This window comes from Ambystoma mexicanum, chromosome 3p (assembly GCF_040938575.1).
Source record: "Ambystoma mexicanum isolate Mex_15411 chromosome 3p, UKY_AmexF1_1, whole genome shotgun sequence".
In the NCBI taxonomy this organism is placed as follows: domain Eukaryota; kingdom Metazoa; phylum Chordata; class Amphibia; order Caudata; family Ambystomatidae; genus Ambystoma; species Ambystoma mexicanum.
The window spans coordinates 464571922-464598092 of record NC_090925.1 but is presented as its reverse complement, the minus strand read 5'-3'; the positions used below and the strand labels follow the sequence as shown (position 1 = coordinate 464598092).

Genomic DNA, 26171 nt, shown 5'->3' with positions numbered 1-26171 from the left:
TGCAAAGGCAAGAGACATTTAAGTGGACATATAAATAAAACTCCATATTCAAGCAATTACCGTTCGTGCGGCTAACAACGGCCTTGCTCCCCGACTTCATCCTCTGCAATCAAGAGGCTGGGCTATTAACCAGTGAAGCAACTGGCATTAGCGCCCCTGCACAGACGCAGGATGGAGAGCTCCGCTTTCACCTATCTAAGGTGAGCACATTCAGCCTACGAATAACGTGGGGAGTCCAGAAAGGGGAAAGTCAGATTGGCCAATCAGACATACATTAACCCTTGTTCTCCTACTTGCAGACACCTCACCCTCCAGGTCAAAATTACGGTGAGGAGAGGGCCCATCCAGGGTGTTATCAGAGGCCTGCGCGTGACCCTAGAAGACACTGAAATCTCCCAGCCCGGACCTGCGCCTCCGAGGGATTCAGGTGAGCGTTACAGAATGCGAAGCCTACTGCACATTTCCCACCCAGGCGCAATGGAAACCTCGGACACAGATCAATTGGCCCAATTGCTTGGGGCACTGAGAGCTGAAGTACAGGCATCCCGCCAAGAGACAAATGCTTTACGAAGGGAGTTGATCGTTTCTAAAGAGCGAACGGATGATCTGGCCAGACAGTTGTTACAAACACACGCGGGACAGGCGCCTCTGCCTGCCTCGGGAGGGAGCTACACTCCTACAACCTCAAATAATCCGGTGCAAATTAATCTGCCAGGGAATGTGCCTTTGGCCCCGCCCGAACGTTTTTCAGGTGATCCAAAACGGTTTGCAGTATTCATCAATCAATGCCGCTTGCACTTTCTGTGTAGACCCGCCGCATTCCCAACTGACCAAACCAAAGTAGCGTACATACTTTCCTATCTTAGCGGTAGTGCTGCAGATTGGTCCATTCCTCTTGTGACACAGGATGATCCGATCCTCCATAACTTTCAAGATTTCCAGACCAGTATGGAAAAGTTGTTCGCAAGACACTCACAGGGGCAGGCCTTGGACAATGAACTCCTATCACTAAGACAAGGGAATCAGGATCTCCTGGCATACATAGCATCTTTTAACAGACTGGTGGTTGAGACTAGGTGGCCTGAGGATAAGAGAATCACGCTTTTCTACAGATGGCTGCGTGGAGAACTTAAAGATGTCTTAGCACAGGTGGTGAATCCTCCGCAAGATTGTTCCGATTATATCGACCTAGTAGTCCAATTAGATCACCGGCTACAGAACAGGAAGACCGATCGTTCCAGATTTGAAACCCAAATATTTTCAAGACCTCAGAGCTCCGCTAAAGGAAAAGATTCCGTGGAGCCCATGCAGATAGGGGTTGTTAAAGGACCATTAACCCAAAAGGAACGGGAAAGGAGAAGACAATTACAGCTATGCCTCTACTGTGGGAATTCCGGACATTTCCTTCGTGATTGTTCAGTGAAACCGGTCAAGAAGGCTGTAGGAGCTTCCGATAAGAATGCTGGAAAACTAGAATCGGGAAACGACCTCGCCCGACAAGTGTAGAGGTCCGCTTGCCGAGCGTTAAAACCAGTTCCTTGACCTCGCATTTGGTAATGCCTATGGTCCTCATAAGTCCAGATCGACCAGATCGCATGCATGCTATTAAAGCATACATTGATAGCGGAGCGATCGGTAACTATGTAGATCAAGATATGGCAACCAGGATGAATCTTCCTCTATGTTCTAAGATGGTTAAAGACGTAATCACTACAGTGGATGGTACAGAAATAGCTTCCGGACCGGTTTCTCACACCACCATGGAAGTGACGTTGCTATGCCAAGATGGACATCGGGAGAAGATTGTGTTTGATGTAATCAAGGCCCCGCAGTTTCAAGTAATCCTGGGAATTCCTTGGTTGGAAAAGCACAATCCTCGGCGAGCCAAGGTAATCCGGTTTCCAGAATGCGCCCCAACTTGCTATCCTCGACCCGATATCAGGCTAGCAGCCATCGCTTCCGAGAGCCCCCAATTGCCTCCAGACTACCAAGAGTTCCGCGACGTCTTCCAGAAAGATCAGGCCAACACCTTGCCCCTGCATCGGTCATACGACTGCCAGATCGATCTAATACCTGGATCTACTCCTTCGTGCAGTAGAATATATGCTCTCACTGAGCCAGAAAATCTCCATCTCAGGCAATACTTGGACCAGTATCTGGCTAACGGATTCATTCGTCCCTCGAAATCTCCAGTTTCTTCAGCTTTGTTCTTCGTTCCGAAAAAAGGTGACCTGAGAACATGTATCGACTATCGCGCCCTGAACCAGATTACAGTCAAAAACAGATATCCTTTGCCTCTGATTCCCGAATTATTGGACCAAGTTAAAGGTGCCTGCATATACACCAAGCTAGATCTCAGAGGAGCTTACCACTTGGTACGCATTAAGGAGGGTGACGAATGGAAGACGGCCTTTCGCACTAAATACGGATTGTTTGAGTATCAAGTAATGCCCTTTGGACTATGTAACGCTCCGGCCGCCTTCCAGTTCTTTATGAATGACGTTTTCCGAGAACTTATTGATGTATGCGTAATTGTTTATATCGATGACGTCCTGGTATACTCATCCTCAGAAGCTGATCACCGAAGACATGTCACAGCGGTTCTACAGAGACTTCGCCAACACCGTTTATTTGCTAAATTGGAAAAGTGTACTTTTCATGTAAAGGAAGTCGAATTCTTGGGGTTCATCTTGTCACCCAATGGAGTTCACATGGACTCAAGAAAGGTGGACGCTATCACCAAATGGCCGTCCCCAACTTCTGTGAAAGGAGTACAGAGCATGTTGGGCTTCGCTAATTTTTACCGGAGATTCATTCCAGAATTCTCTCGAGTAGTTCAACCCATCACGGCCCTTCTAAAAAAGAATAAAAAATTCGAGTGGACTTCAGAGGCCGAACAAGCCTTCCAAGAATTGAAAGCCAAATTTATCTCCGCTCCAGTCTTAAGGCATCCTCGTCCAGAACTTATATCGTCGAGACAGACGCATCCAGCCTCGCAATGGGGGCTGTGCTATCACAAAGAGATCCCGAAACACACCAATTACACCCTGTGGCATTTTGGTCCCGCAAATTTTCGGCCCCCGAAATCAACTATACAATTACGGACAAAGAACTTCTGGCAATTAAGTCCGCCTTTAAGGCCTGGCGGCATTATCTCCTGGGAGCCCGGCACACTGTCACTGTAATCACTGATCATCGTAACCTCCAGTATCTGAAGTAAAGCCAAGGCCCAATCTTCGAGACAACTCCGCTGGGCATTACTCTTCGCGGAATTTGATTTTGTGATCACGTATCGGCCAGGCAATAAAAACGGAAAAGCAGATGCCCTTTCCCGAATAGGGGTAGACGAACACACAGCTAATCCAGAGCCGGTACCAATAATCCCTGAACAAAAGATACTGGGAGTAATCAACACGCTATCCCTTGAAGATATCGAAGCGAAAGTCAGTCAACTAATAACTCCTGAAGATTCATTGAATTGGCAACTGAAAGGAAAAGATTTTACGATAGATCAGAATCTATTGTATTTCCAAGGAACACTATATTTGCCATGTGTTGACTTACAGAAGCAGGTCATCACCTGCTACCATGATTCTCTAATAGAAGGACATCCGGGAGTTGCCAAAACCTTAGAGAAAATCAAAAGACATTATTGGTGGCCATCTTGGAGGAAAGATATTAAAGATTTTGTGGCTTCTTGCGGCATCTGCGCACAAAACAAGAGTCAGAAGGAAAGACCAGCAGGTCTGCTACATCCAATAGACATTCCACCATGCCCTTGGCATACTCTCTCAATGGATTTTATCACGGATTTACCCCCCTGCTCCGGATACAACACAATTCTAGTAATCGTGGACCTTTTTTCAAAAATGGCTCATTTTATTCCACTGAAAGGTTTACCCACAGCTCCCGTTTTGGCCCGAGAATTCCTTGAAAACATCGTCCGGTTGCACAGTTTCCCTTCAGTGTTAATCTCCGATCGAGGGAGCCAATTTATTTCCCATTTTTGGCGAAGTTGTTGTCGTTTAGCGCAAATTGATGTACGACTTTCCACCAGCCATCACCCCCAAACTGACGGGCAGACTGAGAGGACTAACCAAACTCTGGAACAATATCTACGCTGCATGTTGCAACAATCGGAGGGCACTTGGAAGGATGTCCTTTGGATTGCTGAATACGCCTACAACAATTCAATCCATTCAGGAACTGGAAAACCCCCTTTTTTTTCTGCTGTATGGAATTCATCCTCGAACCTCTAATTTGGATCCACCTCAAGCTCTCGGAACGCCCGCTGTAGACATCTGCATGCGACAATAACTCGAGCATTTAAGGAAGCCAGAGCCCACCTTCAACGAGCCAAGGAAATGTATAAGAAAGGAGCGGATCAACATCGAAAAGAGGCCCCTCAATACCAAGTAGGAGATCAAGTCTGGCTGTCCACTAAGCATTTATCCTTAAAAAGGCCACGCACCTTCAACCCGAGGTATTTAGGACCCTACACGATCACGGCTGTGATAAATCCGGTGGCTGTGAAATTGGAGCTACCTACTCGGATGAAGATACATCCCGTTTTCCATGTTTCTCTCCTAAAACCTATGCAACCCGGAACCCGTTTGACTAAACCTCCAGAGCCAATCCAGGTTGATGGAGAACTCGAATTTGAAATTCGAAACATCTTGGATTCCAAAATTTCCAAATCGAAACTGTACTACCTGATTGATTGGGAAGGGATTTGGCCCCCAGGAGAGATCTTGGGAGCCTTCAGAATATGTCCATGCACCTCGTCTAGTCGGGAAGTTTCATCGGACTTTTCCCAACAAGCCAAAGCCTCCGGAAAAGACAAGCTTGGGAGGGGCCTTGAGGGGGGGTGCTGTCATGACCGCTGCCTCCAAAGAGTCAGATCCAGCCCAACATCCTTGGAAGCAGGGTCACAACTTCCATTCCAGGCACCAGTCGGTCCCCACAGGGGCCTTTTGGACCTTGTCCTGGCGCCAGTGGCGCCAGGCTCATAAGGGAACCCAGTCCCGGCACAGGAAGCGCCGGGCTCATATTGAGAGGAATGGTGCTTGGGTGGACCTACCTGCTGCAGACCATGCTGCTCACTTACCTGTAGGATGATATCCTCATCCATTCCTGGCTGGAACTACTTTACCTTCTGGGTGTGGCCAGCACCACTCCCTGGGACTGGATACTGGAACTGTTCTGGAAGCTGGAACTTCTTTCTTGCCTGGGCGAGGCTGTGGAAGGAGACACCTAAGCACTCCAGTGGCCTATTTAAACCACACCCGATCGGTGCAACGTGCTTCGCGTTATTCTGCACTAGCAGCAGGACGCTCACCGTGTCGGCTCCAGAGAATCTTCAGCTTCTGCATCTGTGAACAAGAAATCTTCAGTCTTACCTCCCGGAAAACCAGTCTTCAGTCTTCAGCAGCATCTGAAAGAGAACAAGGACACCAGGTTAGGACAAGGCAAATCCAGCGGTGCACTTGCCTCGTCCATCGGTGCATTCCGAGGCCGCGTACCGCACTCTTCATACTCCGGCAACCCTGCGGAAACAAAGAACATTGGTTAGTGAACCTCTGTGATAATTTTGCTTACCTGTGCCACGTACGCCTCGATCTCCGCCAAGCGCTGTTTAACCGCACCTGCAAAAACAAGGACATCATTAGGGGCACTGTACGCCATCACTACTCACGTGCCTTCTAGCTGTAATCTGCTTGCCCATACTCCGGCACGTACCTCGGCGTCCATCTCCAACGCCGGCTGCTACGGCTACCTGAAAAAGGGAAAAGAGACATTAAGAAGTGCATTTAACTTCGAATAACATTCTTTTGCTTACGTGCCTTCACGAGCGCCGGCATTCTTCTCACTTACCTTATCTGCATACCGGACCTGCAAAGGCAAGAGACATTTAAGTGGACATATAAATAAAACTCCATATTCAAGCAATTACCGTTCGTGCGGCTAACGACGGCCTTGCTCCCCGACTTCATCCTCTGCAATCAAGAGGCTGGGCTATTAACCAGTGAAGCAACTGGCATTAGCGCCCCTGCACAGACGCAGGATGGAGAGCTCCGCTTTCACCTATCTAAGGTGAGCACATTCAGCCTACGAATAACGTGGGGAGTCCAGAAAGGGGAAAGTCAGATTGGCCAATCAGACATACATTAACCCTTGTTCTCCTACTTGCAGACACCTCACCCTCCAGGTCAAAATTACGGTGAGGAGAGGGCCCATCCAGGGTGTTACCAGAGGCCTGCGCGTGGCCTTAGAAGACACTGAAATCTCCCAGCCCGGACCTGCGCCTCCGAGGGATTCAGGTGAGCGTTACAGCTAGGCACGGAGTTTGATTTGAAGGATGCGTTGATAAGGGCGGTTATGAAGGGGGCCAGAATGTTGGCACCTTCCTGGATGATGGGAGCTGGGCATGAGTCCCCTTGGCATCTGGAGGGTTTGAGGCCCTTAAAGATGCTTTCTACTTCTTTAGTGGATACTGGTGAGAAGGAGAAGGGGGGGCAAGTGGGTGTTTTGGGAGTGGTGGACGGTGGATTTTTTTTTTTTTTTTTTTGGATAGTCTAAGCTTTTTCTGTTCGATTTTGGATTGTAACATGGTGATTTTGTCTGCTAGGGCTTTTTGAATCCTCTCACACCAGTCTGCATCTTTCACGCAGGTTTCTGCTAGTGTAGGGGGGATTCGAGTTCCCTAAGGATATTGAAAAGCTCTTTTGTTTTGGATTTGGCGCTCTCAATTCTGTTGTCATATGTTTCTTTTTTGGCCTTGAGGATGGCAGTTTTGTAGGTGGTGGCTGCTATCGAGAGTTGTGTTTTGTTGGATAGGTTGGGCGTCTTTCTCCAGGTGGCTTCTGCGGCTCGTTTGGAGTTTTGGAGGATTTTTAGCTCTGGTGTGAACCATTTGTTCATGTGGGCTGCCGGTTTGGCTTTGGTGAGTTTGAGTGGAGCGATGGTGTCTACTGCTGATTCTAACGTTTTGTTGTAGAGGTCAGCAAGTTTCTCCGCATCTAGGTTAACGTAGTTTGTAGGGGTAAGGATATTGTCTATAAGTGGGCGGAGGTTTTGTAAGGTAATGTTGCGGTTATTTCTGGTGAGGTTTTGAGGGATGATGGGGGTTGGAGTGTTAGGTTGTGATTTCCTTTGGATGGAGAAGGAAATGGCGTGGTGGTCAGACCATGCAGTTTGCTAGTTTTTTGTGATGGCCGTAGAGCAGTTGAGATCCGCTAGCCAGTCCAGGGTCCTATCTTTGTTGTGGGTAGGGTCTGTGATTCTGAGCTTGAACCCTAGTTGGGAGATGGTGCTTTCCAGGGAGAGCGCATTGGCATTGTTTGGGTCACCGAGGTTGAGGTCGCCAAGTAGGATAATTTGAGATCCTGTTTTGGTGTTGGCGGTCAAGAGGTCAGATATCTCTTCCTCAAATGTGGTGATGGGGACTGGGGGGGTCTGTAGAGGAGGTGTAATAGTACAGTGTGTGTAGCAGAGAGTTGGAGCTTGGCTGACAGAAGTTCTGCAGACCGGAAGCTGGGCGGTGGGGTTAATCTAAGGCCAAGGGATGTTTGGCGATGAAGGCTACTCCTCCTCCTTTACCTATGTCCCGGACTTTCCTTAGTATTGAATAACCTTCTGGGATGGCGAGGGATAGAGCTGGGCCTGCTGCTTGGTGCAGCCAGGTTTCAGTGATAGCCAGGAAGTGCAGCAAAGGGAGGTAGGCTGGAAAAAGGGTGGGATTGATGCAGATATTTGACAACTCGCATGTGATGAATCTTCGAGGGCCACTTTGATTGCACCATTAGAACTGATCTTGTTTTGCAGTGTTATTAGCAAACTCTGTGCAAGGTCTTCCAATTTAGCGTTACCGCGAGGGTGCTCGCTCAACACATTTGACAGCTGCACAGGGTTCAGCGGACCTATGATGACGTTTTAAAGAGGTGTTAACCCTTATTGTGTTCTCCCATTATCAATGGCTCTGAATGAATGGTGTGATGTGGGAATGTGTAGCAGTCGCTGCACAGTTATTGTATGTTTAAAGCACCCGAACATTAATCTTATTAAACGGGGGGGGGGACTTTTGTAAAATGAAATGCCTCCATTCATGACTAACGAGGAAGCTGAAGAGCTGGGTTTGGAAAGGACATTGTTTTTACAGACCAGGCTCATAGCGCTCCATCGTGGTGTGTTTAACTGTTATGGTTGCTAGCTACAGCTGCTTTCTGTTGCTTTAACTCGCCTATAGCTCCTTCAAAAAGCCGAAGAGGAAAGGGGCAGTGGAGAGCAGTGGAGAGCAAAGAAGGGAAGCAAAAATCACACATGCAAAATGCCAAAACATAGCGGGTCCCGGATGGCTGCAGTGATAGTTTACATGAGTGCACCGACAGGACTGTGCTGTAGCACCAAACGCCCACCCACACCCTGTTCTTAGGTAACCACCTGGGCTGCCTGTGGCTTTTGGGGGTTGATCACCTCTTGTGCCGCAGCCTCTTATGCAGGGGCTTTGTTCTCCTGTCAAATATCTGCATCAATCCCACCCTGTTTCCAGCCTACCTCCCATTTCTGCACATGCATATTTTGTGTTAAAACGTTAGTGTGGGGGCGAGTGGGACATGGTTCACATTACTGGGAATCTGTGCCTCACCGCAGAGCAGTGAATAATGGGACTATTGATTGTCTGGGGTGGACTTCTCACCTCTTCCTGATGTGGATTCTTGGGGAATAGTGGTGCGAAGTGGTGATGAGTGCCCTGTGCCTCTTAAAGAGGCTCATGTTTCCCAATGGCATAAAGCGATGGCAGAGGTGGACCACGTCTGTATAGTCTAATGCAGGGTTGAAAGAACTTAAAACAGTTACATCATGTGATCACCCAGAGCCCCTTTACGGTGTCAAAAGGAGCACCTTGATATTTTCATGAATGAAACGAAGCACTGTGTTTATTCGGATGGACGGGGTCAGTCCGTGAAAGTCAAAGCGGACCAACATTATTTTAGACTAACTCTCTAAAATAATGTCTGTTCAGTTCCAATTTCAAACATAGGCATATAATTACCTATCTTAGGTGCACATGGCATGGGGGCCCGGGCCAACAGCCAGTAAATTCTTCCCAGAGGGAGGGGTTGGGGGGGGGGGGGTCACACAAGCAGGTGGTGGCGTCCTGGCAGCTCGAGTTCCTCCTAGAGAGCACCAGTTTCTGCAGGCACGGGGCGTCTCTAACACCTGCTGCTGCCTACTGCGCAAGTGCACATGCAAGGGAGAGACCCAGGGCACGTGCGTTTGCCCCTGGGCGGTGGCTCGGCTGCCTATGCGCAAGTGCAGACTGTGTAGCCACGGACAGTCAGCAGCAGTACGAGTAGCAACCCAGGAGGCAGCGATGTTCGTGTCATGGTGCGTTTTTTATTCTATCTAATCACGAACATTGCTGCTGCCTCCTGGCCTGCATCTACTTGTTCCGCCGTCAGTAATTTCCATTTCCCATGGAAATTTATGTGGCTAGCCTTTGCTTGTAGCCCTGTGATTTTCATCCGGGGCTACAAGCAAAGGATCCGGGGCTATAGCCCCTCTAGCCCCCCTACCCCTCCCTAGTGACACCCCTGCCATGCTGCAAGCCATGATTTGAGCAAGTTAGACACCGAGCTAGCTTTCAGGTCCCTTCAACTATGCCTTTTGGCGTTCATTATTTCTCGTACCGCTGTTGCCTGTTGACTCTGTGTGCCTCCACATCATGCCCGATGAATCACATCCTTGCCTCTGCGCAAACATAGAAAGCAGTGCTGCCTTGCATTGCTCAAGTCCACGACTGAAGATCCAGCCTGTTCATCGCTGCCCCTGTAAGTCGATCAACTCTCCTGAACTTCTCCTGAACCGCAACCTCGGAGCCCTGCATTGAATCAACCTGCCTGCATAGCCCGGTACCATGTCGATTAGAGAACCTGGTAACTACCCTGGTAACTACCCAATCTGCACAGCTTAACTAAACGATTGAGATCGCATATCCCTTCTGTTCGACCCCCGGCTCAGTGCCAGCTTGCTGCTGGACTGCCGTGACTGCTGCATCTTCAAACTGAAGAGAACCTGTGATCGCCGAGAAGCCTGGTTAGACACTGTCCAACCACCAAGACCTTTGCAAGAGGTTGTATTGGCTAATCTATGCCCTCCTGCTCCATCTTTGGCCCCTAGAGACTGAATAGGTCATTGTAATCCCTTTTGCAACATCAAGAAAATACCTTTTGTACATTGCAGTCTTTTATTGCCTTTTCTCCCCCTGCCTCATTACCCAAAGTGCTGCATCTATTTTATCTTTGCATATTCAGTGTTCTTTCTTCAGATGTGAGTTTTTACAGTGTTTCATGGGTATTATTGTACATGGTGTATTTGATTACATTATATATTTTCATAGAACCTTGATTGGACACGTCTTTATTTTGTACTGTTATACTTCGCTGTTTGAGTTGCTACTGAACCATATTCACACCCCTCTTGAGAGTATAGCCTGTCCTCGGCCCATGTTGCCACAAATGGCCAAGGAGGTATATCTCTTAACTGGTTGTGTTGGCTCTTGGTTTGTAGAAGTGTGAATGCTGAGTGGGCGTTTTAGCCTCTACTAATCCTTGTACACCTGCAGGGCAGAAGTCAATTTGTCACAAAAGGGTAGAAACTTTGTGCCATCACCAGGTGACAGAGATTCTGTATTTTCCTCTTAAATGCTGCCCTCTCATAGTGTGAACTTGAGTCAAGTTGAGGTATGAACATTAGGACAGAATGCCTTACTATGCAAAGTTGGCCTTGCTTTAATAACGACTGAACGTTAATGACACTGACCGTGTCACATTTCCCTCTTCCTATATCTGATGGACCCTAGTCTCCATTAGGTAAACCTTATTGGACGATTGACCATATAGCACTGAATGGTGCGTGCACCTATTCGTAATGTAGGTATTTGTCTTCAATGGCGATTTCACCAAAGCACTGAACACAAAGAAATGCTATCAAATAGAAGGAATGATCAAATCTTCATGATAAATCAAGATGAAGACCGAGACGGCTTATGATCTTTTTAGATTGGAACAAAAGAGGATAAAAGGAGCAGCGAGACCTAATGGCTAATGAAAGCAAGTTCCGATGTTTGGAAGCCAGGAGAGGGTGAGAGCAGAAACGACTGGACACGGGGGGATGAGGGACAGTCAACAGAAACTGTAATATGGATCCTAGAGTGTGACGAGGGGACCAAGCAAACGAGAGATGTTGATGAGACCCCCAATAAATGCACTTGAAAACAGTAGAGAAAGCAGAAAACTAAGCAAGACTCAAAAGTCAGACAGTAACTAGTGATCCGTGCAGGAACAGACTTCCAAGCGCATCGTTTAAAGAGGCGACAAATGGAGGTATTGTAGATGGAGGGAAAAAGAGACAGTGGCTAAACAGCGAGACTGAAGTTTAGAGCAGTAATCATTATGAATTTAAGAAGCGTAACCATGAGAGAAAGGGCCGAGCCTTATCAATATTGTACAAGTGGAAGTGACGGAAAAGGGGAACAGAAATATGAGAGGTGAAAGAAAGTCAATAATTGTACCTAGATTACGAGTAGGGATTGCAAGAGGCAACAATGTGGGGGTGTATAGTAGAAGGTGGGGACCGACAGATCAGGGACAAGGAGAATAAAGGTTTTGGCAAGGTTAAAATCGACAAAATTAGCAGACATCCAGGACTAGAGGGAGTAAGTAAAAAGGCAGGTAGAGAAGAATATAGGGACTCCGTAAAGGAGAAAAAATGGGAATTGGCATTCGAGGGGTGGAAAAAACTGAAGGAGGAACTAATAGAGGCTAGAGGCATTGCATAGAGAGAAAGAAAGGAGGAGGTCCGAGAACAGAGCATTGGGGTACCCAATTTTGCAAAGGAGTAGTGAAAGGAATGTTGCCGGCCCAGGAGACAGACGTGTACGATCAAGAGAGATGGGACATGAATGACAGGAAGTCAAATTATCAACTTTACCACTGTGTCACTGAATTATTGGAAAGTGTATTTGTTATAAAAGTGTGTCATTATGTATTGGTAACAGGTTCTGATGTATGGCTCCGTTAATGAAGAACTATTGTGAACTTGTGTTTTTTAAATGTATTTTCAATTATTGTCAACCTAGATGTAATTGTACGGTTGAGAGAATGAACCTACTAACCGAAAACATTAAATTGACTGTGTAGAACAAATTGGGTTGGGGGAAAGACAGTGATGCGTTATGAGACCAAGGTCACACACGGCTCAAGATTGTCTCAGAGACAGGTCAATAGTTTTTTTAGTTTTTTTATTCGATTTTCAGGGCCCTATGGCGGTCTCCTGTTTTCACATCTAGCATGCACCAATACTCCCAGTCATCCCTACTCCCCAGGTTACTGTATACCTTAGATCTACCCTACTGTCAAAGTTCTTACTGGTACTAGAAGTGAATGCCTAAAGGCAAAACACTTTATCTGTCTAGTCTCCCTCAGGAACTTCTGAGACTGTCCCTTCACTATCCAGTAGTTCGTTATCTAAAAGGGGCATTGCGTTGTGCCTTACAGACACTCCTCCTAATTCAGTCTTCTTGATATTTAATTTTGTATTTTAGTACCAATAATAAACAGAGGTAAAGCAAAAGTTATACAATAAAAACATAACCTGAACAGTAGAGCAATCATAGTAAGTAGCATATTCATGACACCAAGAGAAAAGAAAAAGAAAAAAAAACACGTCATATATCATGCATATAATCTAATACCAGCAGTTCAGCCAAAATCACATTGATGGACATATTTAAAAAAAAAAAAAAAAATCCGGTAAGCACATCAGCAATATACATCCAGGAACAGTCCCATATATCATTGAATTTGTCAGACCTCCCTTTTGTGCTAGAAAATGTCCCCCTCGTACGTGGACAAGGTCAGCAATTCCTCCACCCTATCATCATTACAGAAGCAATTAGATGATTTTGATGCACGTAGGATCGTCTCTTTCACAAGCAAGCAGCTCCGTAGTAGCCAAACTTGCTTTGAAAAGGACAGATCCACTAATGGTGACATCCCCAAGAATCAAAAGGGATGCCCTTCTAGGAATGGTACACCCCAGCACTAGGCCCATCCTCTCAGACCCCTTCCCGTCTTCTTTCTATCACACCCATGTAATCCTCTCTCTCTTACTTCCTGATGTTTTCCTCTCAGTACTCTCCTCCTCCAACACCACCCACTTCCACTCTTTCTATTCCCTATGTTTTCTTCCTCTGTCCCTCCAATGTCTATTGCTCTCCTTTAAACTTCCCCTGCACCCATTTCATTTCACTACTTTCTCCCTCATACGGCTACCTCCTCCACATTACTATTTCCGACACCACACCACGCTACCACTCCTACTCCATCTTATCTCCTATTTTAACGCCCTCCTGTCACTCACACAATCACTTCATACTCGCTCCCTACACTTCCTCTCCTAAACTCTTGCCACTCTTTCACACACACTCCCAGTTCCACTTGTATTCCATAACTAATACCTCACTTACTCTAAAGATTACCTCCACAATCTACTCCACCATCCTTCCTTTTGGTGTTGTCGTGGACTGCTGCCTCCACCGCCTCTGATCTCACCTGAACAACTCGCAACCTCTTCTGCTTCTTTTAACTTTGTCCCTTTCTCATGATTGGTTTTAAGACCCTAGCCAATTTAGTTATCTTCCCTGCCCGAGAGGGTTCAGATTTGCTGAATATTTCAAAATGTTGGTTAGGCCCTTCCCCCTTCTCTCTTTGCTGGGCCACCATGCTGCAGGAATTGGATCCCGTGTTGCACAGTGTTCATGTGATAGGGCACGAAGGCACAGTTTCCCTTACGGCAAGCATAGCCCATTCGTGTGGCTGCTGCTTTATTTTAAGTCTCTGTGATGGTCTGGCGGGGCTGTTTTAAAAATGGAAATGATACAACTAGTGTTTCTGCTGGCAGCATTAAAGGCGTGGCAACTCACTTTGGACCAAGTGGAATAGCTATATGGGCAGCAATTTCTTCATTTTACAATTGAGGAACAGAGTTCCGAAATCAAACTACAGTTTTGTCATTCAAAATATAGGGAGCATGAACCAAAATATAGGGAGCAGGACCGTTTTCTTCCCGAAACTTCTTCAAAGTCGATCTTAGTCCATGCATCAGGAGAGAGTAAGTTAGTAGCCTACTCTTGTATGCGACTGAGCCTATTAAACCGTTTTCCGACTCAACACCATAGTCCTCTCCTCAGCAGCAAATGTTACTTGATTAAAAACAGAAAAGTAATTTCTATGTATAAATGTAGGCTATAATTCACTGCCAATCCCTAAGACAACGCAGTGGTGCTTCTTGTTGGCAACCACATTTTTAGTTAGCTATTATTTGGCGGTTGAGCACTGCCTATCGGCCAAAACTATTGCATTGGGGTACAGCTAGATGGAATATGGCATGTGAGGAGGGAAACACAGATTGTTGGTTATTTAGCCAACCATTGACTGCCGATGGACATAGTAATTCATATGGCCATTTCCACCCAGTACCTGCCCCGCCCAAAACATCCGCTGGGGATCTCTGAGCTATCTTTGGTGGTGAAATCAAATTTGGGCCTTGGCAGTATTATTTCTAAGGTGTCTGCCTAGAGTTAATTGCTTAATTCCACTGTAAAATGTGCTAACTGTGCAATATAAATGTCTTAACCAAGTGTGCCTTCAACCCCTTCATTTATACCTGTTCTTTATACTGAAGTCCTGTTAAAAACAAACCTCGATTATCTGACTGTGATAATGCACACTCCTCACATGGGTCAGGGCAGTATGAGAGCTATAAAGTCATGTGTTCCAATGTGATGAGGATATAAGGCATAAAATGTGCTAATTCCGACACGTCTTCCAGGTACAAGAACATCTTCTGATTTGTGATTGCTTATGAGCAGCTTTAAACCTCATGTGCCCATTGCACACCATTACATTTTAGTGAGAAAATGTATTCTTTACATCCAAACATTTATTAAGTGTCCATCGATTTGTATCTCAAATCGGCTGTATCCAATGAAATGTCAACTTTTTTTTATTTGCGAATGTCCTTTGTTACATGATTATCTTTGGTAATTATTGGTCCAAACCCTTTGGTATAAAAAGCAAGGTATTAATTTTCGAAAGAGAATTATTCATTTGTAACCAGGGTTTGTTAATGTGCTTACTGGAACACTTGCAAAGTGGCATCTTTAGATGTCCTTGATTATTTCATTGTGTAATGCATTTACTGAGTGTTGTGCGCTCCATTCCTGGTTTGTTTAAGCCTACCGTACCGGTCTCTGTGAATGCTTTTTGAGTGGCCGTTAGGTTAGATTTGAATTTCTATGCTAAATCACCCTGTGAGACCCCCAGCACTTTTTCATGGACTTGTGGAAACTTTTTTCTTTATTCCGGAGTGAGTGGAAACCTTTTTCCCCACTCCCCTTTCTTTTACTCTTTTTGTGGGTGTAATTTTGCCGACTCTCCATTGCGTATTCCTGATTAAATCCTTTCCTATAACTTTTGGGCAGCTACATTTATTTCCACAGCCTCGGTAAAGGCACCCATGGGTGCTCATTTTACAAAATGGCCCGTCTTCTTGTTATGCCATTTCAGTGTTCCTTGTCCTTTCTTGTTCCTTTCCTTGACTTCCCGGATGTGAAAATCCTTTGTGTCAATCGGCTGGAATGCTGTGGATTCCCCACCCTTTGAAGGCAGGAAGCGAGGGAGGAGTGCAAATCTCTGCAGCTCTTTGTCTTCCAGCTTGACTGTGAAACTACAGTTCAAACTGGGAGGCTGGCTGTCCTGAAAGGACTGCCACCCTCTTCCCTCCCTCCCTCCCTCCTCCAAGTTTGAATGTTGCATGGCTGTTTGATTGGCTGGGTTCCTGCATAAAAGTCTGATCCTGGAAGCTGAAGAGATAGTCGACCACTGGAACGTAAACCAAAGAGGATGTTGAAGAAAACGCAGTGAGACGATTATCAGCGATTTATCATCCCTCTCCAAAGATGAGCCTGGCTGCTCTGTCTACGCGACCACATACTCTGTGGTATAGCCTTATACTAAGAGTGGAGACCCTGCTGTGTAACCAGAGGAGACCCTGCTGTGTAACCAGAGCCTGCTGTGTAACCGGAGCCTGCTGTGTAACCGGAGCCTGCTGTGTAACCGGAGCCTGATGTTACCCTTCCTTCCAATCGACCTGGGGACTCCAGAAACGATGACCCGCCAACCCAGAGCCTGGTGGGACCCACTAGACTTAACACCTGCGTTTTGAGCCATCACACATCATGCTCAACCTTGCGGGGGGCTGCAATATCCTGGGATCTCGAGCCATTGTGCGGTCTTCTGAATTCCAAATCTTGCTGAAACTTTGTGGGCATCCTGCTGGACCTTTAGAGATGAATCGAGTCCAAAATGTCCTCTCACCAGAGTGCTGGAATTGCGCACCCAGTCTCAAAGAAACTCTTGCCTGGAGCCCTACGCGTCAATCCTTGCTTAAAAACAAAAGCCCATCCAGGGACCTGTCTTCTGTCTTCACAATAAGGAATTCAGTGCCTGGGTTTTAGGCTGTAAATCCTGAAGCCGTCCTGCTGCAAACTCTTCTTCTGTGCTGATGTACTGTTTTGTCTTGGGTCTCTTGTGACTCATGTGTAGCTTTGTTTTCTGTGATTGTGAGTCTTCTCGTCCAGTTCACCCAGTACCCTTCTGGAATCCTCCTAAGGTGTCTTCTCTGAAGTCCCTGGACCCTCAACTAACTTTGGAAGTAGAATACTCGCTTGTTTGAACAGTCTTCCTCTGGAACTCTGACTTTGCCTGCAACTGAGCCTTATCTCACCCTGCCTACATCTGGCTCCTAGACCACTAGGGTCCCTCTTCTGCCTCTGAGAGAAGTCCTGTCATATAATTGGGAAGGGCTGGATATTTAAAGGGGTCTGCCTTGAAGTAAAACAAGTGTTGAAAAGTTGCTTCCATTCTGAAAGGTGTATATATAGGTATTACCTAGCTGTGTGCCATTGTGAATAAGTTTACTTTCCCTTAAACTGTCTCACCATTCTAACAAAGCAGATAGAAGGTTAATTTACTCACCTGTGAATGGATCCCCCTCTTCCTAAAAGTGATGCTGTTGGTCCCACTGTACTATTCCTGTTAGGATATAAATGTATGAATGTCCCCAATTGGGTCCTGCTTCCCCTGACTTGCTGTTAGCCTGTCCAGAATAAGTCTGCCATAGGTTATACTTACCTCTAAGTTGCTGATCGCTCCTTTTGAAACATGTATAGCTTTTACTTGCCTTGTGTTCGTTGTGTGCCATGCTAAAGCAAGTTAGTTACTGCTTGCCTTAATCTGTGTTGAACTGATCTAAAAAGCAAACTGTAATAAAATATTGCAGCATTAAGTTTTACCTTCCTAGAATAGCTGTGTGCCATTCTTGAATTATGTGTAGCTAACCTTGGTCTGCCTTGAGCCGTTCTTACTGATCTTAGTCTTTGTTCCACTGAGCTGAAAAGTAAGTGTAATTGTATATTACACCCCAAGTTCCACCTCCCCTAACTGGGTTATCCCGAATCAGAGCTATAGATTTTTACCATTACTAGAATGAGTGTTCAGAAAAGTATATAGCCCACTTGGTTTACTATGTGTGATTTTTTTTTTTTTTTGATTTTTTTTTTGATTCTTTATATTTATTTTTTATTTTCTTTTGCTGAGCGTCACGGTACAACTGCTGAGGTCTACTGCCCTGTATTACTTCAAGTAATCCAAAAGTAACTATTGGTTTTGACTTCCCTAGAACTACTGTTGGGTGTTCCAAATAAGGTTATATGCTTTGGTCTGTGTACCTGCAAGCATAGTGTTGTGCTTTCTATAATGTGTTTATATGATCTGTGATGGTACTGATTTCCACGAAGATGTATCTGGGCCTACTTGTATTTAAGTAAACCATTCATTTTTACAATGCATAGTGTTTCAGCGTTTCCTTGGACCAAATGTGTATTACAAATTATTTGTACTGATTTTACATCCCTCTCCAAAGATGAGCCTGGCTGCTCTGTCTACGCGACCACATACTCTGTGGTATAGCCTTATACTAAGAGTGGAGTCTTGTACTGTCTCAGTTGAATGGTTTTACTAAGCCCTTAGTTGGATTTCAGAAAAACTGTCCTAACAGTTTGACTTCACTGATAACATTGCAGTCCGAGCACAAATGTTTGAATCTCCTGATGCGACAGGGAGGATAGAGTCACAGAGCTCTCAAACATCCTTGACCATTTATGAGAAGGCCATCCAGTCTTGCTTCGAATGGTAAAGATAAAAAAGAAAATAGACGTTGCAGGTCCCAAAGGGGGTAAAACTGGACTGGATGGTCTTCTCATGCATGACCACTTGAGAGTTCTGGAATCACAACTTTTGTCGATTATGTGGCACTTAAAGCTCTGCCTGTAAGCTGCAATTATTGACATGGGAAATGAAGCTTGGAGAAAGATGGGATGTGAACGGGGACACACATGCTGAGGGTATTGCTTGTACTTGTATCTATCCATTGACACCCATAGCCATGCTAGGCCCTGTGATCATTCTCACCCACTAGTTGCCCCCCTCACAAACTAAAACACCCATGCCCCAGGATCTGTTTGAGCTAGATCTATGATTTGAAGGTTAAGCCTGTTATTTATAAGCATACTTCTGCAAGGTATTGGCATATTTGCATCTATAAACAAGCAACATGTATCTACAGGCAGCTGATTTATACTCGGTCAATGTCTTGTTACTTCTGAATTAATTTTAACAAGACTGGTGTTAGGCAGATTCTTGTGCAGTGCCCTTATGGACCACTACACACAATTAAGACTACAAGTGGCAATACAAGTTTTACCTTTGGTACAAGCCTGTACTACTATGTTAAAGTGGTAGCAGTAGCAGAGCAGCCGGGCTTATCTCAAGAGTATATGAGCAGTAGCAGAGATTACACAAATTGGACCACAATTACTGCGACTCAAGCAACACTGACTCAAGGTTTCAGGCAGAAAAATATTAGTACATTTATTTTTAAACCATTTGTTATAAACACAACACTTCTATAAAATTCAAAACCACATGTAAAATATACTACAACAAACCAATTCACTTTGTTCAGTATAACTCAAGGTAAGTACCCTGTGTTTGAATGGACCGGTGTTATGAAACAAGACGCGTTACCGAGAAGACGATTGCAATCACTTTTTGACAGTTCGGTCTACTAAATAAACGCGTATCCGTGACAAGAAATGCTACCGGGGCAAAAACACACTTAGCACCTGAGGTACCCAGAGGGAATTGGAGGCAAAAATCGTAGGCAATATTATAGTTAGGCAGACAGAATCGAAGAACACTCATATACAAGAATTCAAGAGTCAAATGGCCGGAGCCAGGGCCAAGTGACACCGGGTGCCTGTTGTCGAGGATCACACAGTCGAACAGTTCACGATTCAACATAGCCAAGAGTACTTTGATATTGTCAATGTTCGGAAACAAAAGTTATAAGGAGAGAAGACGAGGGCAAGCCTTGGAGATGAAGAAAAGGGATTCACCCTAATTCCTCAAGCAAAACACAGTACCTTATTCAATGGAGAAGCTGGTGCCCTTGCAGTTCCTGTTGGTTTCCTGCAGACCCCCGGTTCCTGGAGCTTCGATGTGGACGACGACGACTGGAGGGGCCTGCACCACATAGGGGTGAAGCCGGCAGCAGCGACGATGAATAAAAGGTGCGCTTCTTAAAAACAGGAGAGGCTCTTCAGATGGCTATCCGGACCACTACAGCAGTGTGCTGCGATTTCGACCACGAAGAGGATCCTCTGGCTGTGGAAGATGAGCTGGTTATCCCCACCAAGCTCAAGGGAAGAAGACTCCGGACTGGATCTTCTGCGCTATCTACCCTTCGACAACCAGAGGACTGCAGCAGGGCTTCACCAGGACGGGGTAGTTGCAGCAGTCGGCTTCTTCTGCGCCTCCTTGTAGTTCCAGTGGCGACTCTGACATCTAGCCCAAGAGACCTGCCTTTTATGCGAAAAACCCCATCACACAGCCTGGCTGTCAATCACGCAGCAGAGGGGTTGTCCAGCCCGGACAACCACCTCAGCCAATCATGGCAAAGTGCGACTTGGGTTTCCTAGGGTACCCTGTGCAGGGGGTGACTACACCCCTCCCTCACATTCAGCCCACCTAGACACACAGGTGCCTGGAGGAGGGCTTCTGAACAGAAGCCCGCCAAAAGACGGTGAACAAAGGAGGCAAACCTGGTTTGCCGCGCAAAGTAAGATACAAGAAGGACTTTACCAAAAAGAAATGGCGAATAAACCCGACCGGAGCCAAAAGAAAAAGTATTTGGTCAAGTGGGCTTAAGTTCGAGGCTAATATAATAGCCTAAAACAATACCACGTTTATCTAATATAATCGCGGTAGAAAAGTTAGGGTAGATACCACTGCCACCCGACAAGTCTAGATGTTAAAAGAGCGAAACAAGGCTCTAGGAGGTACAGATACAAAGGGATACGAAGTAACCCTTTCCAGTACTCCATGGAAGATGGGGTGTACTGGATCTGTGGTAATTTGACTAAGTAAAGGTAATGGCAACTTTACCATTTTCTGGGGGACTGTAGCCAGCCCCAGAAATGGAGTCGGTGGGAAGTCTAAAATGACAATCCTGTGTCACTGCACTGAAGGTGCTGTGTAACACAAAAGAAGGGGGCTCCTGAAGTGGTGTACTCCAGAGCCCACAATCGCAAAAACAGGTAAAAGACGCATGGCAAAACATGGGTAAGAGTGGGGGAAAAGCTCACACTCTTACCAAGTGAAAGAAATAAGCTCCAGAAGTCCAGCAAAGCTGCTGGGGGACTCACTAGGTGAGGGAAATTAGCTATAAATGAGAATTCCCCTTAACAACTGGCAAAGCCAATAGTTTTGTTTCTTGTATATTCATTAGATAGGCACTTGCCAGGTACTGTCATACTATTCCGAGGAGCTATCATTATTTGCCATCTATTGCCATGTTATGGTCTGAGAGTAACATTTGGGCAGTGCTTTTCCCATGACTCCATACAATCAAAAACCGTATGGTTTGCCGATTAATTTTTCAGGACGCTGAGCAGTATGAAACGGCATGTTCTTTTTGTTCCTTTCCTTGCAAGGCAATCATCACAGATAGTCATGCGTTTATGCTACATCAGAAGTTAGTCATTCACATCAGTTATCACATTGATGAATAGTGTTGATCTGTAGTAATACACTTATTATAGAAACTAAGAATTAAAGCAGCCCAAGCATAGACGACCCACTTGCTGTCAAACTAATGTTGAGTGTGATCCCTTTTGCTTTATTTTAAGGGTCTTTGTAAGTTTGGAGTCTGAGATACCATGTTGAAGGGCTGTACACAAGTTAAAGCTGTATGCCTTAGGGCTCGAAATTAAAATTGCATAAACTGGAGCTCAAAGCAGCTCCTTTGCAATCCAACATTAACCAATGACCAGGAGCTACCATTGTGGATCAAGGAGCTAGTAGATGGCGTTCCAAAATTCTAACTTCCACTTACGATGGAAATATATAATTTTGTCCATTATGTATAACCCATTATGCTTTAAATGTTTCCTGGAGTTATTCATAGTTTGGCCCAAACGCACAGAGTTAAATTCACATAGGTGTTTGTCATCAATTGGCCGGGGCAGCCAAAAGTAGCTCCTGGTAGAAGTTGCTGTCACGCTAACCAGGCTTTTCTAGACTATACGCAGGAGCTAAATAGCACCCAACTCCCCTCAGTTCCAAACCCATGTGCCTTTCTGTTCCCTTTCGTGGCCAGAAGCAATCTACTGTTAAAGCGAACAGTTTGCTATTCATTAGTTTTGCCTAGTAGTTAGCGCTATAAACCATGCCAAAAGCTAAAAGCTATTGTAACTGAAGATAACGAGAGAATGGATGGGCGAAGGGATACTCAGTCTGTGCGGTTTGACTTTTTACCCAAGCATTGACTGACGAAGGACCTGCCTGTTCCTATGATATAATGGTTCTTTTATAACACGCTTAATGCCAGAGACCAGTTTTTTAAGTGCAAGACCGGGATTCAAACCGGTGTTGCTATGCGTTGTCATTGCACCTGAGCTATCCTCCCAGCCCTATGGCAATGCCCACCCGATTCCCTCCCAAAACACACACACCCTTGTGTCTCTTGGAACATTTGTGTTTAAGTTGATGCCAATGTATTTTCTAAGTAGTCTTCTGAAAGTTAATGACTGAATGGCAACTGTAAAGCAGCTCCCTGTGTAAATAAATTATATTAAACATGTGTTCCCTTGTCACTTTATTTATAAATAGAATGTACTCTTGCATCTGTTCCTTGCACTGAATTCCCATTTAAATAAGAATTGACAAAACCAACAGTTTTGGCGCTTGTCCAGGCCTTTACCTCCTACTGCCCTAATATGCCCAATTGCTGACTCCCTTACCGTTGTCATCTAATGGCTAGGGCGTACCATTATGACAGTGCCTGGAAAATGCCTATCCCATGTATACACAAAAGCCAAAATTGCTTCTTTTTAAAGCATTATAGTTCTAAAACTCTAATACCAATGTACAAGACACAGAATGGCAAGAGGGTGCTTAAGGTAAACCTGGTACAACGCCTTGTCAACAGTGTTCAGAGAGCACATTTGTTGTCAAATACCCATCACCTCTGTATCAAGTTCTGTGAAAGAGGCCACACCTATTTTCCACTTTGTATTCCAATTTTGGAGACACTGATTAGAACAGAACGAACACTTCTTAATAAATGATAACTTGTTCTTTTACAAACTGATTTGTCGATGTTTTTTCTTTTTTTCCTATCATAGAAAAGTTTACAAGAAGAAATTGATGCTTTAGCATCCAGAGTGGAATCCATCCATGTGCTGTTATCGGACCTCAAAGTGCAGCTCTATGCAAAGTTTGGCAATAACATAAACCTAGAAGCAGAAGAGAGTTAAATGTCTTATTTTCGTCATGAAGAATGTGCTGCTTCACAATTTGTTGAACCCTCCTAGTTGAGCTGCATGCTTAAATACAGCCATGTCCTAATCTTCATATTAAGAGCAGAATAATCTACATATTAAGAACAAGAAGGCAATCTGGATCTTCTAATTTGGTTTGGCACCACACGGGAAGTATAGTATTTAAAGTGAAAGATACTGCTATATTCTGGTCCAGTTTATACCGATAAAAGCTTTTGACAGTGATTCTTCCCTGGTCTCTGTAAATTGATAATTCACTATTGTCAATACATTTCACTTTTGGAACCAATTTTAACAGAGGTGCCGTGGACTGAATACTGCAGAGAAGCTTGAGATATTTGAATTTCGTTTTTCCCTGTAAATAAATGCCAGATTTAATTCTAAGTGCATTAATTTTCGCTCATTTTTTTGTAAACTGTGCAAATTTGGTAATTCCAAATCAAAACTCATTACTTATGTACTGTTTTAGGCATATTGTTATTTATTTGTTAGACATCAACTATTCATTTTGCATTGAAACAGATGTGAAATTAAACAATTCTTTATATTTTGTCCTTGAGGTAAAATAAAATGTGCAAACAAGTATTTTAATTCATGCTCTATTTGTGATTTCCTATATTAACGTTTTTTGTAAATGTTCGCATACTTCATAAAAGTAGACAAAGCATAGATGGTAAAGTACCTTACTGTATAATGAGTCATACCACAGTAGTTTATCATCGAATAGTCCTAGTTCCATAAATAGTGAAGCCATAATATCACAATATTGTTATTTGACATTTATATAATGCCCTATATATCATTGGTATGATCTCAAAGCACTTGTAGGTTGAACGCCCTTGGGGACCATAGTCCACGTCAGTTGAGGAAGTACGGTAGAATTCAGTGCTTGGGTGCACTCAATATGTGTGCAGCCAGTGTGATTTGTGTGATGATGGCAGCATCCTAACACTTGGTGTGGTGATAGTGAGAGATCAGTCGAATGTGTGCAGTCAGGTGGCTGGTCTCTGAGTGCATTCTGGCGGCATTAGGCCTGTGTAGGAAGTTGTTTTGTGCAGCTAGGCCAATTTGTTATTTTTTCTCATCAGGTATAGCTGTGTTCTAGCAGGTTGCTGAGGTGTTGATGAAGAATTATTCGTATGTGTGCAGTTGGGCCAAAATTGTTCAAAGGGTATAGCTGCATTCTATTGTTTGTTGGTGTGAAGTGGAAAGTGAACATGGCGGTAGGAGAGATGAGTGCCAGGAGTGGATGGTGTACTCTTTGGAGCTCACTGGTCCTGGTTACTTTCTGGATCAGGATGAGCTGGCTTGTGGTTGTTCTCATGAGGTATATTCACAGGTCGGACCAAACTAGTTTGATTTTTACTATCGGAGATTCTCAGGGTCAGCATTATGTGTGGGAGAGCCCATTTTTATTTAACTCATGATTCTATAATTGCAGTGAGTTTCGGCGGGCATTAGTCATAGTTTATGGAAAAGGCCATGTAGTCTTGGGTTTGTCGAATGTGAGGAGGGAGCGAGTTCCACAGAGTTGGAGCCAGGGATGAGTGGAAGCTGCAATATCTATTAAGAGGGCAGTGCTTGACCTTGGGGTGCGTGATGGGTGGTAGGATATAATCTTCCCTTGTAGGTAAGCTGGGCCGGATTTGTGCACTGCTTGGTGGGTAATGCATAGAATTTTGAAAGTGTCCCTTCGCCCAACAGGTAACAAGTGAAGGGTGCGGAGAGCGGGGGAGATGTGATCCCTGTGTCCCAGTGCTAGGAGTCTGGCGGCAGCGTTATGAGCTCTTTGGAGTTTAAGTTGGTATGCCAGAGTACCCAAATAGTACCCAGGGGTACCCAGATATAAGGAGTTGATATAGTCCAGTCTCGACATAACAGTGGACATAATAGCAGCAAGTCTGATTGGGTAGGCAAGGTATGGAAATATAGAAAAACGTGCCTTAGGAGCTTGCGGTGCTAGTGACAGGATTTTGATACATTATTGACCTGATGGGAGAGCGTTAAGCCCAAGTCCATAGTGCAGCTAAGGTTTTTGACTATTGCGGAAGTAGGGGGGGGTGCAAAGGGAGGGGGGCCCAAGGGAGTGGTTGCGGGAGAAGGGCAGAGTTGCCGTTCACCATGGTCTGTTTTTTCAGGGTTCAGAAGCGGTTTCTGGTCATCCACTGGTCAATGTCTGCGGCAGGATTCAAGGTCGGGTCATGGGTAGAGGCTCGTTTTTGGAATTCTCAGGATAATTTGGGTATCGTCAGCATAGATGTTGCAGGTGAGGTTGTGTGTGGATGATTACTGGTAGCGTGGTCAGATGGAGGTTGAAGAGGACAGCAGAGAGGCAGGTACCTTGTGATACTCCGGTATTTACGGTGTGCGCGGTTCAGAGAAAAGGGGAGAGATAAGTGATTTGTTTCCTGTTGAGGAATGAGGCAATCCATTTGAGTGCCAGGCCTCTGGTTCCAAGGGAGTATAGTTGGTCAAGGTGGATAGAAGGGTTAACGGTGTCAAAGGTGGCTAATGAAGTAGAACCAGTGCTGCACAGCCCTCTGAGTCCGCTGAGGCCTTGAGATCATCCCAGATTGAGATCAGAGTGGCTTCTGTTCCATGGCGCAGCCTGAAGCCTGATTGAGCAGGGTCGAGTAGGTTGTTGGATTCTACAAAGTGGTTGAGCTGAAAGTACGCAGCCCGGTCAATGAGTTTTGCCAAGAATTGGGTGTTGGAAATTGGCCAATAGTTCTTAGGCTCGAGGGGGACAAGGGATGCCTTTTTTAGAAGTGGTTTAACATTCGCTATTTTAAAGGCCTCAGGAAAGATACCAGTGGTGAGGGAGTTATTTTTTATGGACTTTGCTTGTTCTCCCGCACATGTGGAGGAGTGAGGCAGTGTTTGTGGTGTCCTGCTTATCCATAGAGGAGCTGCTGCAACAGAGTCTTTTCTCTATTTTCTTTGCTTGGAGCTGGAGTTCCTGCTTCATAACCACACTGCACAGCGTAGCGTGGCGGAGTGCGGTAGACTGTTTGTGGTGTTCGTGGGGTGAGGCAAGGTGAGAAAACTGTTTGCTTTGAACATAATTAGACGAGTGTGAAGGGAGGACATCTGAATTTAGTGAGCCTTGAGCCATACGAACTTATAGCCATGGACCCCAAATTTTTGA

General features: G+C 45.2%; 1 protein-coding gene across 2 annotated transcripts in view; it reads left to right on the top strand.

The window, feature by feature from the left end:
- PFDN4 (prefoldin subunit 4) overlaps window positions 1–23614 on the top strand; it is a 101249-nt gene extending 77635 nt beyond the window's left edge. For both annotated transcript variants that reach the window (XM_069651130.1, XM_069651129.1), the window contains exon 4: window positions 22868–23614. In XM_069651130.1, the coding sequence (XP_069507231.1) occupies window positions 22868–22999 (132 nt within the window). In that variant the 3' untranslated portion in view covers window positions 23000–23614. The remainder of the gene's footprint in view (window positions 1–22867) is intronic.
- The last annotated feature ends 2557 nt before the right edge of the window (window positions 23615–26171 follow it).